The sequence below is a fragment of the Wolffia australiana genome, chromosome 2 (genome assembly GCF_029677425.1).
Source record: "Wolffia australiana isolate 7733 chromosome 2, ASM2967742v1".
Classification (NCBI taxonomy): Eukaryota; Viridiplantae; Streptophyta; class Magnoliopsida; order Alismatales; family Araceae; genus Wolffia; species Wolffia australiana.
The window spans coordinates 18,331,942-18,351,429 of NC_135836.1; the positions used below are offsets into that span (position 1 = coordinate 18,331,942).

Genomic DNA, 19,488 nt, shown 5'->3' on the forward strand with positions numbered 1-19,488 from the left:
GTGTGAAGTAGAGATATAGTGTGTGTGTGGAAGAGAAAGAGATTGAGTTAAAGAGAGAGTGTGAGAGAGAAAGAGAGAGCTATCGAGTGATTAAGAGATAGGGCAATATAATAAGAGACAAAAACAGAGAGAGCAATGACATACCATGATAGATATTTCTAAAAAATCAGGGAAGTGTGATGGGATGGGAGATGTGGAAAACTACCCATCACGCTCCATCCCATCACCATTAGTCATTCATCTCATCATGCCCCATCCCATCACAATTTAATAATATTTTATACACATTTTTACTATGAAATAATCAGACTTGTATAGTATGTAAAAATTATATTTCATAATTGGACTTTTACAAAGGTTTCTGTCTAATAGATGAATTGAGAATCCATATAAAAATGAAGATAATACACATAAAATGATCCCAAAATGGCCTTAAAATATGTATAATTTAATGTAAGTTTAGGGTTCATTAGCCAGGCCAGTTAAGTTGTGGAGGCGGAGTTGACAAGTGCAATGGCGATGGAGCTGGATGGGTATGTGCTTGGCGAGCTGCTTCGCGCATGTGCCAGCCATGGGTGGAGCTAGGCATGGCATTGGAGAAGAGGCTTGTCGAACTTGAGCCGGAGCATGATGGGAGGTATGTGGGCTTCTCGAATGTCTGTAACTTGGCTCTGCGGTGGGATGAGGCCAAGAGCATGAGACCGGGTTCAGCTCTGTGGAGGTTGATGGTGTCGTTCACTGGTTCATGGCGCAAGACCGGGTTCACCCTTCCTTGGTTGAGTTGTGGTCTCTGTTGGGCTCTATGGCCAAGACGATGAAGGTTGAGCTCCGTAGTCCCATCCTTGGGGAGGAGGATGAAGATAAAGGTTGAAGATTTCAGGGGTTTCCAATGAAGGGATGACACTGCCCTTGTCTACAAGGCTGAGGCCAGGGGACTTGACAATGCATCTTGCCTCCATCATCTGCCTCACCCTGCCGGCTTCCTCCCACTTCCTGGAAGCAGCATATATGTTCGACAGCAGGACGTAACTGTTTGAGTTCAAAAAGAGCTCAAAATATGCAGCAGGCAAAATTGTACCAGATGATGATGATGATGATAATGATGATGATGATGATGATATTGATTATAATGAGGATGATGATGATATTGATTATAATGATGATCATGATGATGACTCCGATGATGAAATTGGTGAAGAAGAAGAAATTGGGTGTGCTTTGTTACCGGCCGCTGTGGTTGGGCTGGAGCTTGAGAAGGTGCAGACCCGCAGCTTCTGCAACACGAATGTTGCCATGGATCTTGCAGCCACCAAGCAAAGCGCCCCAGGCGCCGGGATTAGGCTCCATGGGCATGCTCTCGATCACCTCCAGAGCCTCTTCAAGATACCCAGCTCTCGCAAGGAGGTCAATAAGGCACCCATAATGCTCCAGCTTGGGCTTAATCCCATACTTCTTCTCCATAGAATTGAGCAGCAGCCTGCCCCTCTCCACGTCCCCGCCATGGCTGCAAGCACCAAGGACGGCCACAAAGGTGATATCATCCGGCGGCAAGCCGCTCGCCTCCATCTCCTCGAACAGATGCAGAGCTCTCTGCGACTGCCCATGCATGCCCGTGGCGGCAATCATGGTGTTCCATGCAAGCACATCTCGCTCCTCCAGACTCTGGAAAACCTCCTCTGCTTGTTCTATGTCACCACACTTGGCATACATGTCCACAAGCGCAGTGCCCAGGATGGTGTTGGGCTGCACCTTCTGCTCTCTCATGAAACTTTCCACAGCTTTTCCCTGGTCTAGAGCTCCCAGCAACCCACAAGCCGACAGCAAGCTAACAATCGTTGCATCCGTCGGCTTCACCCTCTCACGCCGCATCAAATCAAAGAGCTCCAGAGCTTCTCTCGGCTTGCCGCTCTGAGAGTAGCAAGCAAGCATAGCATTCCAGGATACAACATCTCTCTTGGGCATTTCCTCGAACACTTTGAGAGCGCCGCTCAAATCCCCGCACTTGGCGTGGCCTGCGAGGATAGAATTCCACGAGACGATACTCCGGGAAGGCATTTGCTGGAACAAGTTCTTCGCTTGATGAAGATCGCCGAAGATTACGTACCCGTTGATCATCGTGTTCCAGGATATTGTATCTCTGGAGATCATTCTATCAAATACAAAACGGGCTTCCCCCAGCTCGCCGGCCTTCACGTACCCGTCTATCATGGAGTTCCAAGACACTGATTCTCTACGAGAGCATTCGTCGAACACTTTACGCGCATCTGCGAGATGCCCTCTAGCGTAGAACCGGATCAGAGTGCTGCGGATAAAACAATCGTTCTCCTGTCCGCTCTTTACGATTAAACCGTGGATAGAAGCTCCGGGTTTCATCAAAGAGGCCTCGGCGCAGGATTTCAGCAAGAACGGGAACGTGAAGTTGTTCGGTTGAAACCCCCGTCGGAGAAGTTCAGAGAAAACGAGCACCGCGTTCGCGGGTTTCTTCCCGGCAGCCAAACCTCGGATAATCGAGTTGCAGGCGAAGGTGCTGGGTCTCTGCATTTGGTAGAAGATGGCCATGGCGATGTCTAAATTCCCATGAGAAGAGACGGCGTAAGCGGAGAGGAAGAGGCTGGCAGCGGAGCTCTGAAACGGCCATGGATCTCGCTTGATGACTTGACCGTGGGCCTCCTTAAGCTGCCTCTCGCTCTTGCAAGAGCCCAGAAGAGAACTCACCATGGCTGGGAGCGGTCTGCTAGCGGCCAAGCTCCGGCGGCTCGTCTATCACCTCGACCTGAGCCAGGCCTTAGCCGCGTTCGAGTCCATGGCCGAGCTGCGCGCGGGCCACGCTCGAGCCATAGCCAGCGGGCTCGGGGAAGACCCTTGTGCTGTATCCAGGCTGCTGGCCTTCTGCGCGATTTCCATCCCGGGGGACCTCTCCTACGCTAAGTCCCTCTTCGCCATGGCAGACAGTCCGACGCGCTCCATGTACAACTCCATGATCAGGGGCTTCTCTAAAAGCTCCGAGCCCTCAGAAGCTGTCAAACTCTACCGCCATCTCCTCCGCCATGGACTGTCGCCCGACAACATCACCCACGCTTTCTTAATCCGCTGCTGTGCTAAACTGGGCTTCGCAAGTCTGGGAAAAACAGCCCACACCCATGTTTTAAAACTCGGGTCGCAGACCGATCTCTTCGTGAAGAACAACGCCATCGCCATGTACGCTTCGTTTCAGGACATGGAATCCGCCCGCCTGATCTTCTACGAAAACCGCCGTCTCGGAGATGTGGTCTCCTGGACGAGCATGGTCTCTGGGTACGCGAACTCCGGCTGTCTAACCATGGCGCGATGGTTCTTTGACAGAATGCCGAGCAAGAACATCATCTCCTGGAACGCGATTATCGCTGGGTACGCCAAGCAAGGAAGAAAGGAGGAAGCCCGGGAGCTGTTCGACGCAATGCCGCACAGGAATTCAGCGTCTTGGGCGGGTCTGCTGTCCGGGTTCGCGCAGGCGGGGCTTTGGAGAGAGGCTATGGCGGTGTTTGAAGAGATGGTGGAGAGGGGAGCTCAGCCGGGGGAGGCCGCGTTTGTGAGCGCGGTTTCCGCCTGCGCGCAGCTCCGAGATCTCAACCATGGCGAACGAATGCACGCCAAAATCGAAGAACGCGGCGGGGAGAAGAGCGTCGTCTTGTCCACCGCGCTGGTGGAGATGTACGGCAAGTGCGGGGACGCGGCCAAAGCCATGGCGATCTTCAACGAGATGCCGAGGAGGAACGTCTACGCTTGGAATTCCGCCATGGCGGGGCTGGCGATGAACGGGCGGGGAGAGGAGGCGCTGGCGCTGTTCTGGAAGATGGTGGTGGCGGGGGAGAAGCCGAACGAGACGAGCTTCCTGAGCGTGCTCGGAGCTTGCAGCCATGGCGGGATGGTGGAGGAAGGGCAGAGGCTGTTCGCGATGATGGTGGGGGAGTGCGGGATGAGGCCATGGCCGGAGCACTACGGCTGTTTGGTTGATTTGCTGGGGCGCGCGGGGCTGGTGGAGGAGGCGAGAGCGATGTTGGAGAGCATGCCGTTTGAGGCGGAGGCAGGGCAGATTGGGGCTCTCGCCGGGGCTTGCGGGATTCATGGGCGGGTTGAGATGGGGGAGATGATGGCGAAGAAGGCCATCGAGATGGAGCCCCGCCATTGTGGGAGGTACGCGCTGCTCTCCAACATGTTCGCCGCTGCCATGAGATGGGACGATGTCGTCGCTGTTCGAACGCTCTTGAAAGAGAGGCGAGGGGGGAAGATGGCCGGCAGCAGTTTGGTTGCCGAGAAGGATTTATTATAGTTGACGTCAAGCGCCTTCATCGACATTGTTGAATTTGGAACGGTTGATGGTTAATGGTTGACGGGTCAGTGTTATGTAGAGCTGGAGGACAGGTGACGTTTCTTCATCCGTCCGTTCAAAAATCGTCATCCGTCATCGTCTGGTGTGACGGACGGATGATTGAACTAGGGAACGGCACGTCCGGGACGTGCCGCCCCGAATGTGACAGAACGGATGACAAAACGTGACAGACGGTGACATGACGAAATTTTCATCATGTCACCGTCCCATCACGTATCCCAGCATATGCAAAAAAAATTGTCATGTTCCCGTCACGCTTCCCTCTATAGGGCGTCCCGTCACGTTCCCGTCACGCCTCCCTCCATAGGGCATCCCGTCACGTCCCCGTCACCATGACCACATCACCGTCACCGGTAACGTGAATAAAACCCTACAGTCGAGTATCGCCCTCCATATTTATAGTGGTTTTCATAGTCATTTTTGAGAACTCATCATCTTCATCGGTGACTGTGAACACTTTGCAGGAAAATAGGATATCATGGTAATTTCTAAAGTAAGTGGTATAATTGTTAAAATTTCCTGTGGTTTTTATTAGGGAAATTTGGAGGACAGAGAATCAGAGGGGAATATCTCCAACTATTTATAGGCGGTGTCGGATTGCGTGTGCAAAAAAAACAGGGACTTCTGTGCAAAATATCAGGAAATCGAAATGGCAACGTCACATGGCGAAATCTCAGCCAGAGACAGATTAAAAATAATGATTTTTATATGTATTTTCAGTCCGTTTTAACTTTTCGAAAATTCCGTCACGGCTGTCATCCGGGGCCGATCCGTCACGTCACATGTTCGGGGCACCCCGTCACCATCACGCCCCCATCACGACCATTTCGTCAACCGTCACCATCACCATCACGGACCCCTAAAACCGTCACCGTCACGTCATCCGTCACGTTTTCATCACAGTGATGTGTGATGTGATAGATGACGCGTGCCGATCCTTAGACTGAACAGAGGGCTATTCGTCATACGTCACTTGTCATTGTCGGATATAAGATGTACGTTGGGCTAATTACTGTAGGGCACACTACCCGATTTAAATCGGGTTTATAACGGCTAGAAAAACTAGCTGTTATTAACGGTCAAATTAGCTGTTAATCGGCATGTATAAATACCCTATGTGTGCAAATGAAAAATCACATTTTCTTCTTCCAATTCTGCTTCTTCTTCCTTCTACTTAATTATCTATCTTGCTCACCCTGGCCTCAAGGTAGTCAGGCCAAATCATCATGGTATCAGAGCAGGTCTGATTGTCATTTTATTTAGAGTTTATTTGCTACAGCTAGATCATCCTACGGAAGGATCTTGACTTGCAGAAGCTAGGATCATCCCACGGGAGGATCTCGATCACAAGGCACTATGGCTGACGAGTCGATGAAGCTCCAGGTCCTATTGTATTGACTGCATCATCCGGGCACCAGTAGATAGTCCCTGATCAATGGCTGACACATCTCCCAGTACTTGCAAAGTACAACATTTTCAATGGCAACAATCTCTTTCTTTGGGAAAGAATTATTCAAGATGCTTTGAAGCCCCGTAAGCTCCTACATCACTTTACCGAAGACTGTCGAAGCGAAACTCATCCAGATTACCAGAAATGGACCATGGAGGAGGAATTCGTATTTGGATGAATGCTTGATTCTCTCTCTTCAGAGAAGTTAACAAGGTACACTTCGTATGCAATGTCTAAAGCTCTATGGGCAGCTGTCCATCGAAATCATTCTAAGAAGAATGACAAAACGAAGATTATCAATCTCATCGTCCAGTCCTATACTCTCAAGCAAGGAGACATGGATGTGCTTACCTGTTCCAATAAGCTGAGAGATATTCCCAATGAGCTGGATCATTGTCGTCCGCCCTCCATTGACCGAGTAGCTAGAGCACATGAGGCGACTAATCGCCTCTGTCAATTCCTTCAGGGGCTTAGACCAGAGTTTGAACTGATCAGGAGTCAGCTCTATAATCGTGAAGATGAACCTACATATGACGAGGCTGAGTCCAAGGCCATGCAAGAAGAAAGTCGTTTAAACGCTATCAAAGGAGCCATTGAAGGCACAACCTATATAACAAAAAGACAGATCTAGAAAAAGGGTGATCAAGAAAAATCTAACAAGGAAGACATCTTTTGTAATTACTGCAAAGAAAGGGGCATACCAAAGACAAATGCTGGAAGCTGCATGGGAAGCCTCCTCACATTGCAAGAGCGCATCTAGCACAGCAAGGAGAGCAAAATTCTGGTAATACTCTTCCCTCAATGCAGGATTTCCAGAAGATGATGGAGGAACTTCATAACTTGAAGATGATCATACACTTTGGTTCTATCATCGGCTCCACCTCGACGGCCAATAACAATGATTTTTTAACGAAAATAGCTTTGTTTTTGCTGTGTATCTAACAAATGCATGGATCCTAGATTCAGGAGCAACGGATCATATGTCATCTAGGAGAGAATCCTTCACAACATATGAAAAAATCGATCCCGGTAAGCATGTACAAACTGCCGATGGAACACTACTTCCAGTAGTGGGAATAGGCAATTTGAATATACAACCAATTGGTGAACTGCAAAACATGTTGCATGTTCCAAAACTTTTTGTAAACTTAATCTCAGTACAACAACTAGCTAAGAGAAAAGAATATAATGTTATGTTTGGTAATATGGATGCTTATTTATGTCATAAGGAACTCGAGTGGAGGACTGGACTAGCTAAGGTCCAACAAGGACTCTACTACCTCCCTTGCCAAAATTCTGGACGCTTAGGAGGAGGCCAAACAAAAGTGGTAGCTACTGCCACATCAAAGGAGTCACTCATGGAGATTCATCAAAGAATGGGTCATCCATCTTTCCATGTCATAAAACACATTTACCCTCACCTATTCAAGAACCTTTTAGTTGAAAAAATTGATATGTGAAGCTTTCCAGTTAGGAAAAATTAAACGGACCTCATATCCACCGAGTAAATCCTATACGACTAAACCTTTCCAAATAATCCCTGTGATGTTTGGGGACCTTCTCCACAACAGGATATACTAGGATTCAAATATTTCCTAGTATGTGTAGATGACTATAGCAGATACTTAATAAACTCAAATAAGGGTAGTCATTTCCATGCATTATTCATCTTCAATCTCCTAAAAGTAAGTACAACATTGCCAAAAATGCGTATTTTGCATAGTAATGAGATCATGCCTTTTCACTTTCCCAAAGATTAAAAAGCTTACATTTTGTACTTAATTAATGTTTCCATCAATGCTTTGACATGCATTTCACAAGTTACACAGTTTGGGATTTACATATAAGAGGATTTGAGGGATATTTCTAACCCCCACTTGACTCATTGAGTCAAGTGGGATAGGAATCTAACGAATTCCCTAGTGTGTTGACTCTTCAGGTCAAGGTTGACTTTTGATGGTCATAAAATTACGAAATTTTATGGGGAAGACAAGACAGAAGTCTTGAGGCTTGGGACAAAATTTCAAGTCAAAAGGAGCAATCAAGAAAAAGATGCATGCTAACCAGCGGAGTTGACTCAATCGATAGGCTTGGTATAAAGGAGCTTGAAGGAGACCTTCTAGAACGTCCTTGGAGGCTTCCAGGTTGATCAAGGCACATGAGGGTGACTCCAGCTGGCAGATCCTGGTTGGAGGAGAGCCCAGGGTTGAGATCCAGCCCAGGATCCATGAGGTGGAATGCATCCACCCATCCATTCCAGCCCAAATCTAAGGGCTAGACATGACTTGTAACTAACTATAACCAACTTGTTCTTTTCCCTCCAAATTTGACTTGGAGGGAAAGAATCTGGTTGGTTGGGGTCTGATCACCTGGATTGATGCCTCAAGAACTCAATCCTGGACGTTCATCCATAATCCAACCACCAAGAATGGCTGAAACTAACACATGTACCCCTATAAAAGGGACCCCCTCACCCTCCTTGAGGGCATCCAAGAATTGAGTATTGCTTTGTTCACTTTCCTTCTTTCTTGAGCTTGTTCCTGGGTCCATCTTCATTCAGAAGGTGCAAGGAGTCTTCTAGAAGCGTCCTGGATCTTGAAGCCAGTTGGTAGGGAGCTGGAGCAACAACCTTTGGCCCTTTGGGGTGTGACAAAAAGGTTACGTGCTTCTTCTCACCCTATCTCCTTTTAGAATTCTCTTAAGCTTCTTGGATATCATTAGGCAGATAGCCAACGTCTCAAGCTTTCCAACGCCTACACACACGTGTCAAACCGATATCTGGAACTCCAGATATCGTTGTTTTGGTCCACTGCACGTGAGAGGACCTCCGCGTGCGCAACCAGCTGTGGAGCGGCGAAGCCCAGCGCACAAACAGCGGCGGAAGCGCCCAAGCTTGTGCGCTATCTCTCTCTTCCTCTCCTTTTCTCACTCAATTAAATTCAGAATTTTTTATCTCTCTCTAGAGACGATAAACAATTCTGAAAAAATTCTCAAAAATCATTCTCAATCTAAGCTTTCTACGAAAAAATTTTCACACTTGGTAAAATTCATATCATCCTTATTAATTGAACATTAAGCTTCCTAATCACTAAAAACATTACAAAAAAGTTTATATGAATCTTGAACTTGCAATACTAATTGAAATTCATTCTAACTAGCTACCTAGCTCCCTGAGGGATCGACCCTTACTAAAATACTACTAGTAAGGAAATAAAATTGTTGATTGGTACTTAACTATCCTTACAAACGACTTAAGATCAAAATTTACCCCTTAGTTTGGACCAATAAATATAGCTGGGTGTTCCTTCAGAAACACAAACATGAAGTAACCCAAAAATATAAAGGGATTATGTGCATTGATTAAAAGACAGTTTGGTGACTCAGTCCAAGGACTTAGAACCAAAGATTTTCTGAACAAATGACTTCTAGAATTTGTTACCACTGAAGGCATAAGACATGAAATTTCATGTCCTTATACTCCACAACAAATTGGAGTAGCTGAGAGGAAAATTGGAGATATAGTAGACAAGGGCAGAACCCTACTAATCCAAGGAAATGTCCCAGCAAACCTATGGGGATTTGCGATAATGACAGCTACTTACTATATAAATCGACTTTCTTCTAGGGCCTTAGATTTCAAAAGTCCTCTTGAACTAGTGGAAATGTACTATCCCAACGTGTGATTGAAGACTGGATTACCTGTTAGAATATTTGGATGTATTGGCTACGTATACAATCATACACAAACAGAACAAGTTATCTACAAAAGGATTGGAGTGCGTTTTTATTGGATATTCTGTTACTCAAAAGGGATTCAAGTTATATCATCCAATTACCCACAAGTACATTGTATCCAAGGCTGTAGTATTTGATGAGAAATCTTTTTATTATAAGCCGCACGGTACTGAGGCCCATAAAAACATAACCCAGTTACTCACAAGTGAAGCAACACCAACACCAAGTATGGGTACCAACCAAAAGTCATGTGTAGAATTTAGATTACCAGAAAATAGATTTGATACTACTTCCCCCGAGCCAGATGAAGTTGCATATGAAACATAATCTACAGATCCGAGTCAACACACTGAAATAGGAGTCACGACAGGACCATTGGAAGGGGTACATCAATTGACCCCATATCCAAAATAGTATAAGAGGAGAAAAGGGAAAAATCAACAGAACTTGTGGATTTGAATGGAGGGGGAGGAGAAGATAAGCTTACTGAAATGGAACCGGATAGTGCTGGGACAGACTGGCCCATTGCCCTAAGAAAGGGAAAACAAGCATGTGTGAAACCTGTACCATATTCCATGGTAAATTACATGAATTTTAAGCATGTCTCACCTGAATATAAAGTATTTCTCACCACAATACAGGACATTCAAATATCAAAATCTCCAATTGAGGCTATGAAGAACATTAGATGGAAGGAAGCTATGGATAAGGAAATGAGGGCCCTACTACATAATAATACATGGGAGATAGTTGATCGACCAAAAGACAAAAAATCAGTAGGCTGTAAATGGGTGTACACGATAAAGTGTAAGTCTGATGGTATTCTAGACAGGTATAAGGTACACCTTGTAGCCATAACGTACAGACAAACATACGGAATTGACTATCAAGAAACCTTTGCCCCAGTCGCGAAGATTAATACTATTAGAATTCTTATTTCCTTGGCGGTGAATTTGGATTGGCCATTAAATCAGTATGATATTAAAAGTGTTTTTCTTAATGGGGATCTGAAGGAAGAAATTTACATGGATATTCCCCCTGGATATGAAGACAAACTAAGTCAGGGTAAGGTATGTTGACTTTGCAAGGCCCTATATGGTTTGAAACAGTCACCCAGAGCATGGTTTGGAAAATTTGCCCAAGCTATGAAAAATCTTGGCTACAATCAAAGTAATGGTGAACATACTATGTTTTTTAAACTCAAAACTGAAAGAATGATTACAATGTTATTAGTGTATGTGGAAGACATTATCATTACTGGAAACGATCTTAGAGGAATTAAGAATCCTGAAAATGATTTAGACAAAGATTTTAGAGTTAAACAATTAGGACCTATAAAATATTTTTTAGGCATAGAATTTGCAAGATCAAGTGAAGGGGTATTAATGACACAACAGAAATATATTCTAGATATCCTAAATGAAACTATACATATGAATTTTCATGCAAGTGAAACTCTGATTGAAGTCAACCACAAATTAACCATTAGTGAAAACGACCCTAAGATGGAAATGAGTTCTTACCAAAGTATTGTGGGAAAATTGGTATATCTCTCACACACGCAACCAGACATATGTTATGTTGTAAATGTACTTAGTCAGTTTATGCATTCACCTAGAAATTCCCATTTTCAGGCAGTTAACAGAATTCTCAGGTATTTGAAGGGAACCCTAGGACTGGGCATCGCATACAAAAGGACAGGTAAGTTAGGCCTTATTCTATACACCGATTCTGACTTTCCTGGGTCTCATCTTGATTATAGGTCTACTACGGGACATTGTACATTCCTTGGAGGAAACCTAGCAACATGGAGAAGAAAAAAAATAGTGTAGTTTCAAAGTCAAGTACTAAAGCTGAGTTCATAGCAATGTCAAAAGGAATCGCAGAAACAATTTGGATGAAAAGCCTACTTGACGACTTGAAGATTACATATTCAAAACCAATTATTATCCGTTGCGACAACAAGTCCGCCATCAGCATTGCTCATGACCCAGTTTATCATGATTGAATGAAACATGTGAACATTGATAGATTTTATATACAAGATCATCTGGAGCATGGAATTCTCAAGGCAGAACACGTCAGCTCTAAGGAGTAGTGTGCTGACATCTTCACCAAGGGTTTACCAATTCAGAATATGCAATATCTGGCATCCAAGCTTGGAATGACCAAAATACATTCCTGCGCTTGAGGGGGAGTGTCGGATATAAGATGTACATTGGGCTAATTACTGTGGGGCCCACTGCCCGGTTTAAATCGAGTTTATAATGGCTAGTAAAACTAGCCGTTACAAATGGTCAAATTATGCGTTAATCGGCAAGTATAAATACCATATGTGTGTAAATGAAAAATTACCTTTTCTTATTCCAATTCTGCTTCTTCTTCCTTCTACTTAATTATCTCTCTCGCTCACCCTGGCCTCAAGGTAGTCAGGCCAAATCGTCAGTCATCCATCATTTGTAACAAACGACAGATGACGAAGATGACAAACGAAAAGGGGCGGATGATGGATGAATTTTTTTCTGATGATGAATTTATATAATATATTAATTAAAAACTCTAAAATAATGAAAAGGTAAGTCGACGGCGAGAAGGTAAGTCCTGGGCTAGATCAACACCGAGGGATGGTGGAGATCAAGATCTCCCACGGCAAGCTAGCGATCTCCACCACTAGATCGATGCCGGGACCACGGCAGCGCCGCTGGGTAGCCCAGACGACGGATATCCATCATACATCATTTTGTAGTCAAAGGTGCAGTCATGGCGATCGGAGTAGCAGTGAAGAGAGCAGAAGAGGAGGCCGCAACGGCAACAGAAGCCAGCAAGGCGAAGCTTATGAGGGCAGCAAGAACAACGCTTCTTTGGGGAGGTTTATTCTTTGTCTCTGGAGCGTTTCATTGGAGGGGGAGAATGAGAGAAAGCGGCGGGGGTCTTCGGAAGGAGGAAGAGAGGAAGAGGAGCAGTGGGGTAGAGGAGGGAGGAAAGAAGGAGGGAAGGGGGGAGGAAGGCTTGAGAGGCTCGGCGTCCTCTTTGCCAAGATCACAGCTTTCTCAGGTCATCCTTTGGATCTTGGTAGAGAGAGGTCATTGGCACAGAGAGAGAGCAAGAGAGAAGATAGAGAGAGAGAGACGAAGAGAAGGGAGAAGGTAGAGAGATAGAGAGAGGATAGAGAGGGGGGACGGGGAGAGCAAGAGAGAAGATGAAGAGAGACAAGGCTGGAGGAGAGGAAGAGAGAAGATGAGGAGAGAAAGAGAGGGGACCGGAGGAGAGCAAGAGAGAAGATGGAGAGAAGAAGGCCGCAAGGAAGAAGGCACTGCCGGAGGCCATTCCGGCCACCACCCCGAGTCCCCGCCAATAGAGCTCGTTCCTAGTGCAGACCGTGGAGGAGCCGGCGCTATCGGAGGCGGCGCTGCCTGGCCGGTAGAGGAGAAGGTCCACCAGTGGATGTCGTGGGCCTCGGTGCTGGTCTGGGTGGCAGTGGAGAAGCCGACGAACATGAAGTCATTAATAAAGCGAGAGAGGTCGATGGGAAATGTTTAAAAAGGCCCTCGTTCTGTCATCTAAACGTCTGTTATCCGTTCCATTTTTTCTAACAGACGAATGATGGAACGGGACTGATGACGGACTTGTGATGATCACGAAACTGTGACGAATAACGAAACGAAAAAAAATTCCATGGACGGATAATGGAACGGAAATCCGTTCAGTCCCTTTTTGTCCGTTTGAAAATGTCATCTATTTTCCTCCAACAGCTCTAGTGTTATGATGAGAAATACTAGTTTGTAGTGTGGAGACTGGCAGTAGGATTGGTGGGTAGATGATTGTCCAAAGTCATTTCTGTCATTAGTCATTCATCTGAGATGACGGAAGATTGATGCTGGGAAAGAGAACTAGAGAGTAGGGTGCAACCGTTCGGATAACGGATACAAAATTGGGCGCTGGTATCCGTTACAAAATATGTTTCGTTCAAACTTCGTTCGACATCTGTTGTATCGTAATCGATATCCGATATCTGTTATCGGATATCGATATCAGAGTACGGGAAAAAATTCGATCGTTATCTGTTACGGGTCCGTTATCCGTCCTCGTTCAGCAAAATTCTACTTTCCCATGTTTTGTTATCTGATATCGCATACGGATATCGGATAACGGGAAAGATCCTCGTAATGGGAAAGATACAAACTTTTATTTCAAGTCGGGGACTCCTACTCTCCGAGTCCAGGTCTCGACTCTCGACACTTGACTCGAGCTAGGGCTGCGGAGTGCAGAGCTGGAGCTACGGAGCTGGAGCTAGGTCTCGACTCCGAGTCGGCGTCCTGACTCTCGACTCTCGATTCGAGCTAGGGCTGTAGAGTGCCGAGCTTGAGTTGCGGAGCTGGAGCTAGGTCTCGACTCCAAGTTGGCGTCTCAACTCTCGACTCTCAATTCGAGCTAGCTTCAGGTCAGTCCTCCACCCGATAATGGTTCATCATCTATCAAATTGTACAAAAGAATATTTTTTTCGCATTATTCATAATTTACATTGCATGACGCCGCACATGCATCAATCTATCTCATTGTTTATATGCCGAGCAGGTGACACAGGTTTCTTTAGCCATTTTTCCGCGTTCTATTGCATTGATCTATTGCATCCATCTATTGCATCGATCTACCGCACCGATCTATTGCACTGATCTATTGCAGCGATCAATTGCATTGTTTATATGTCGGCACTCGACACCATATCCATACAAAATAGAGCGTCTACTTGTCCTTTCAGAGTAAACAGATCCATACAGAGTTAACCGTCGCACATGCATTGTTCTATTTCATTGTTTCATCATTGTTTATGTCATCAATTTATTTCATTATTGTTTATTGAAGGATCCTGAAATTACTATGTATTTCATTCATTCACACTCTCTCCCTCTTACCTACGTACGTATATACTGCTTACATGTTTCTCTAAGGAAATAGTTCAATTCAGGATCTTTTTTTTAACATCCTTACATTACAGCATTACACATACACCTTACATTTCACCCCACCAACTGCCATGTCAACGGTAGAGAGCGCTTTACCTCAAATAGATGAGGAGTCAAAATTTGAGGAATTACCAGCAGAGCATACTGCTGATGTCTCGGAGGCCCGTGGATGCGCAAAACGATCATCCATTCTAAGGTACTTCATGGTTGTTGGGGATTCAACATACGAGTGTGAAATTTGTCGCACGAAGAATGCGACAAAGCCGGTACATCTTAAGCACCCAATAGATGGTAGTACAAGCGTCTTTTGGCATCATTTCAAATCTGTCGATCCAAAAGAATATGATGCGCTGAAGGGCAGCACTAGCACGTAACGATGTATAGACGACTTAGTAGACAATGGGACATCAGGTCTCTTCAGTGGAAGGCGACCATTGAGGGGTTGAACACCAGAAGAGACCAAGGATGTCATTAGTCGGCTAGTTTGTTGCACAGACTTGCCATGGCGTTGGGTTGATACAGATGCTTGGAAGGAGACATGGCGATTTGCGACACAGAGCGAGGTACCCTCACCTAGTGCCCGAGTCATCAAGGCATGGACGATGAAATTGTTTGAGAGGATGAAGGCGAAGATCATTCGCATATTAGAAGATATCAATCGTGTGGCGATCACAGTTGATGGTTGGACGACGGAAAATGGTTGTGGACTCTTGGGCGTAACAGTTCATTGGATTGACGCTCGTTGGACGTATCGTGAACTTGTCCTTGCTGTTCGCGAGCTTTATGAGATGCATGACGCTGAGTCTATGGCAGAAATTCTTGCCAAGGTGCTTGAAGAGTATGGACTCGACACAAAGGTGAGTAATGTAATAATGCTGGGACCTTTGTATTTGATAGTTTTCAGTGCATGCTCTGATGTTTAATGTGCTTCACATTGCAGTTATGTGCCATTACCACTGATAACGCATCAAGCAACAAGAGAATGATGGCCATATTAGGAAGAAGAGTGTGTGGAAGGAGCACAGGGTTCAGTGTTAGGCGACACGTTCCATGCGTCACACACATAGTGAACATTGTTGTTCAAGCTGCATTGAAGAGCTTCTCTATACCCACTACGACACCCATAGTCGAGGAGGAGAGTGATGTTGGTAGGACTGCCAATATGTATGACAGTGGATCAGACATGGAGGAGGGTGAAGAAGACATCTCATTGCAGCGGCGCAACAGTTCGATTGAGGAAATAGTGACTAAAGTGAGAACAGTAATTAGAGCTATACGTCGATCAACAAAACGACGGATATATTATGCTGATTTACGCATGACACATAAATTGAAGCCAAGATTGCCCTCGCTTGACTGCCCGACACGATGGAGTAGCACACACGACATGCTAGAAGAAGCTACTGCCAAAAGGGATGTGATGGATGCAGGGGCTGCATTCTTCACGACAGGGGGTAGCCAGACGAAGATCTCGCGTGATGAATGGGAATTGCTTAAGGAGTTTGCCCTCTTATTGGGACCTTTTGCATACACAACTGACCATGTTATCAGGTCGAAGGAGTCTGTCATTGGGGATGTCCTCCTCCTCGTGCGAGCATTAGTTCGGCACATGGACGACGTAACGAAGCGGATTACCGAGTCCACGCTGTTCACATGCAAGAGACTACCATAGGATGAACGCGCAGCATTGCTACATGCAGTTGTCGCCATGCCGACGAAACTAGCTGAATATATGAAGTTGTTGTGGAACAACGATGCCGTCCTTGTTGCCTCATAGCTCGACCTGTTTCGCAAGGGGGCAATGTTTGACGAGGCATCATATTTGAAGGTCGTATCCTTTGTCCGTGGAATTCTCCCCAATACACTGGCATGTTCCCATGACCGACGGGATACAACCATGCCCCTACAGCAACAACCATCGAAGGCTTGGGTCAATCAGGCCCTTAGCAGCGAACTGTGTACAAGAACAACCTCACCAGCTTCTCCTTTGGAGGAAATGGAGACATTCTTACGTACAACCCACCAAGGAGGGGGAGACTCTGCACGTGCCTGGTGGGGACCTAAGGGTGTTCTTGTCTATCTGGCACTGTCCAAAATTGCACGTGAATTTTTAACATTGCCTGCTACAAGTGCTCCATTAGAACGGTTATTTTCTGCTGGTAGAGCAGTTGTCACTTATGAGAGGTCCCGTTTGGAGGGGATGAGTATTGAGGCACTTTTCTGTGTGAAGTGTTGGTGTCAAGAAGAAAAAACTAAATGGTACGACATTTGCCTTGAGGGTGACATTGATGTTGACTCAGATTCATCAGGTATGATTCTAATTTATCTTAAATTATGTTAGTCATGTGGATGGTAAATTGAGATGGCTTTTATTTCAGATGTCGTGATAGCTTCCAAGCGGTAGGACTCCTGTGATGCTGCATTACATGAGAAGCGTTGTGAAGACGAATCTAACCCTTTTCCCAAACATGGATAAACACTTTTTCCAGAACTTTGTCCTTAGTACAATTTCATTTTCCACTGCATGTTTGACATATGATACTTTTGAGTTTATATTTGAGTACTTATTTGTGTATTACAACCAATATTACCTAAGCCATATAGACCATGACAGGTGCCATGACGTTAGGTGACAAACCAGCAACAGAACATCGACGCCTACCATGTCGGAGTGTATGTCTTCTCCTTCAATGCCAGACGAAGAAATCACAAGACACAACTGTGCACGTCATCAGCTCTAATTCTGAAGATGACAGTGATAATAATGGAGGGTGTGGCGAAAATATCAAATACAACACTATCAATGCCCCTCAATTCTCACCGGAGCAAATAGAATTGATTGATTGCAGTACAGTACGAATCCTTGCAAGCCTTCGCCTTACCCCAAATAAGCCCATACCAGATCTGCACATCTCAGTGAGCCGTGATCCATTTTATGAGCCATGAGCAGACCACACTTATTGGACCCAGTACAATTTCACCTCAGCAATGATAAGCTTTGTCGAGTTTCAAGTCTGCCATACTATCAACAAAAGGCTACATCCATCACCGGAAAGCAATGGCGGGGGAAACGGATGGCTCGTGGCATGAGAACCTATGATGTTTGTTATGATTAGTTGTTTAAGGACCATCTTCACTTTTTAAATGTATGTTTGGTTGACTTCCCCATCTTTACGTTACTGTGGAACATTAAGTTACCGTTACTCTTTGATAATGCGCATTAGCTGTTGTTCGTTGTGTAATTCATTATCCGCAACAAGTAGTCAATGACGTCGCAAAAATCGTCTCAAACTCGACAATGACATCAATACTTTATCATTTAGTATGTTTTTTCTTACACATCTTCGTATACTCCATAAGATTTCATATTCAAACAAATAAATAAACAAATATGATTTTTCATACAGTGGTGCACCATCTTCGTATTCCGGTATTCGTTCCTTACATCATTTCGATATCGTATCTGTTATCCCCATAACGGTATCGACATCCAACACCGCTATCGCAATAACAATGTCCGGAATCGTTATCCATTCCGCAAGCCATTCCGATATCCGGTATTGATATCCGATACCGATGTCGACCGCGTACGGATATCGCATACGGATGTCGTGAGTCACACCCCACTAGAGAGTTTCAGAGAGTGAGGGGGTCATTTCTGTCATTTCGGTCATCTGTTGTGTTCTTTGTCATGGAGAAATGAACGAAAGGGACTGATTATGGAATGGTGACAATGAAAAAATGTGGATGGATGATGGTCTAGATGACTACAAATCCTATGAATGGATAACTGAATGGACGGATGATGGCCAAATATTTTTATTTTTAAATGGTGTTGGACCATTATCAGTTATTAGCAATCAAAATTAATTTTTTTTAAGTTAATACTTTATCATGTCATTCAACAAAATCAATGGCCCATCATATATTTGTGATTTTTGATAAGGCACAATTCTGTTATATATCAATGGCCCATCATATATCAATGGCCCATCATTATCGTTATATATTGTACTTCTGGAAACATCATATATTTATGATTTTTCATAAGGCACAATTAAAGTAACTATTTTTTTATGATAGATGAGAATAATTTTTTTACCCATAATATCTAAAAGCCCAACACTAGGGAATAAGAGCCCCCATCAAATTTGTTGATTCTTGGAAAACAAATTAAAACATGGCGCAAAGGATGAAAATATGATTCAGTGACATCTTTATATTAGACATACATTATGCAGACAGGTAATACCAATATCACGATGATGATGAAAAATTATGCCAGTAAAATTTCTCACAATAATATTATTTGGTTAAATTGTGCATTATTATAATTAGTTATAATGTATTCAAATTTTAATAATTTATTTTACCGACCTATATTAACTTACCTCATTCGTAGAAGTCAAATTATAATGATGCAGAGGATGACAATATAAGTGCATGCCAACTTTAAGGTTTGAAAGACATTATGCATACATTAGATCATCATGATGTTGACGAAATCAATGTCAGTACTGTTTCTTATGATAAATTTAGTCGGTTAAAAATTTGAAATAATGAAATTTTGGAGTTTACATTTTTTTTATTGAAATCAATATGCTTCCACTTATTACATTTAGTAACTTTGTCTAAATATATGGGGATTCTATGTGGAGGTTATTGTGTATTAGTGTTAATGCATCATGCAAGAGCAATGATTCTGATTAAAGAAAAAACTAAGAAGCATATCTAACTGGCCAACAATGGCATTTTTAGTGTTCAACCATATAATAGTAAGATCTGATTACTGCAGTCATAAAATAACCTCAATATTTATCATTTAAAACTCTTAATTTTTGTTTATTTACATGAATGTAAACATATTTCTTTCCTTACTGGTGTGTAACCCCCCAAAACTGTAAGATTTAGCTATTCAGGTCAATGCTCGACTGTCAGAAAAAATGCACTTAGGACCTGCATGGAACTAA

General features: G+C 44.3%; 2 protein-coding genes and 1 pseudogene across 3 annotated transcripts; 2 read left to right on the top strand and 1 right to left on the bottom strand.

Moving 5' to 3' along the window:
- Positions 1–416: 416 nt before the first annotated feature.
- LOC144717108 (pentatricopeptide repeat-containing protein At3g29230-like) lies at positions 417–2,718 on the bottom strand. 2 transcript variants are annotated; one of them, XM_078592429.1, is made up of 2 exons: positions 1,226–2,718; positions 417–993 (listed from the first exon to the last, which is right to left on the bottom strand). In XM_078592429.1, exons 1-2 carry the CDS (start codon positions 2,716–2,718, stop codon positions 801–803), a joined length of 1,686 nt encoding a protein of 561 aa, XP_078448555.1. In that variant the 3' UTR covers positions 417–800. The 2 variants fall into 2 exon arrangements, with proteins under 2 accessions (XP_078448555.1, XP_078448554.1); XM_078592428.1 differs by having other exon boundaries at positions 417–1,029.
- On the top strand, positions 2,717–4,891 carry LOC144717110 (pentatricopeptide repeat-containing protein At4g18840 pseudogene; annotated as a pseudogene).
- Positions 4,892–15,138: 10,247 nt separating this feature from the next.
- Positions 15,139–16,190, top strand: LOC144716400 (putative transcriptional regulator tpeD). Its single transcript, XM_078591509.1, has 3 exons — positions 15,139–15,375; positions 15,459–15,770; positions 15,855–16,190. The coding sequence occupies exons 1-3, from the start codon at positions 15,139–15,141 to the stop codon at positions 16,188–16,190; spliced, it is 885 nt and encodes a 294-aa protein (XP_078447635.1).
- Positions 16,191–19,488: the final 3,298 nt, after the last annotated feature.

Excerpts from the sequence above, each read along its gene's own strand:
- LOC144717108 (XM_078592428.1), bottom strand. The coding sequence starts at position 2,718 with ATGGTGAGTTCTCTTCTGGGCTCTTGCAAGAGCGAGAGGCAGCTTAAG. Across the intron at positions 1,030-1,225 it reads CAGCCCAACCACAGCGGCCG|TTACGTCCTGCTGTCGAACA; the intron begins GTAACAAAGCAC and ends GAACTCAAACAG.
- LOC144716400 (XM_078591509.1), top strand. The coding sequence starts at position 15,139 with ATGAAGGCGAAGATCATTCGCATATTAGAAGATATCAATCGTGTGGCG. Across the intron at positions 15,376-15,458 it reads AGTATGGACTCGACACAAAG|TTATGTGCCATTACCACTGA; the intron begins GTGAGTAATGTA and ends TTCACATTGCAG. Across the intron at positions 15,771-15,854 it reads TTGAGGAAATAGTGACTAAA|CCAAGATTGCCCTCGCTTGA; the intron begins GTGAGAACAGTA and ends CATAAATTGAAG.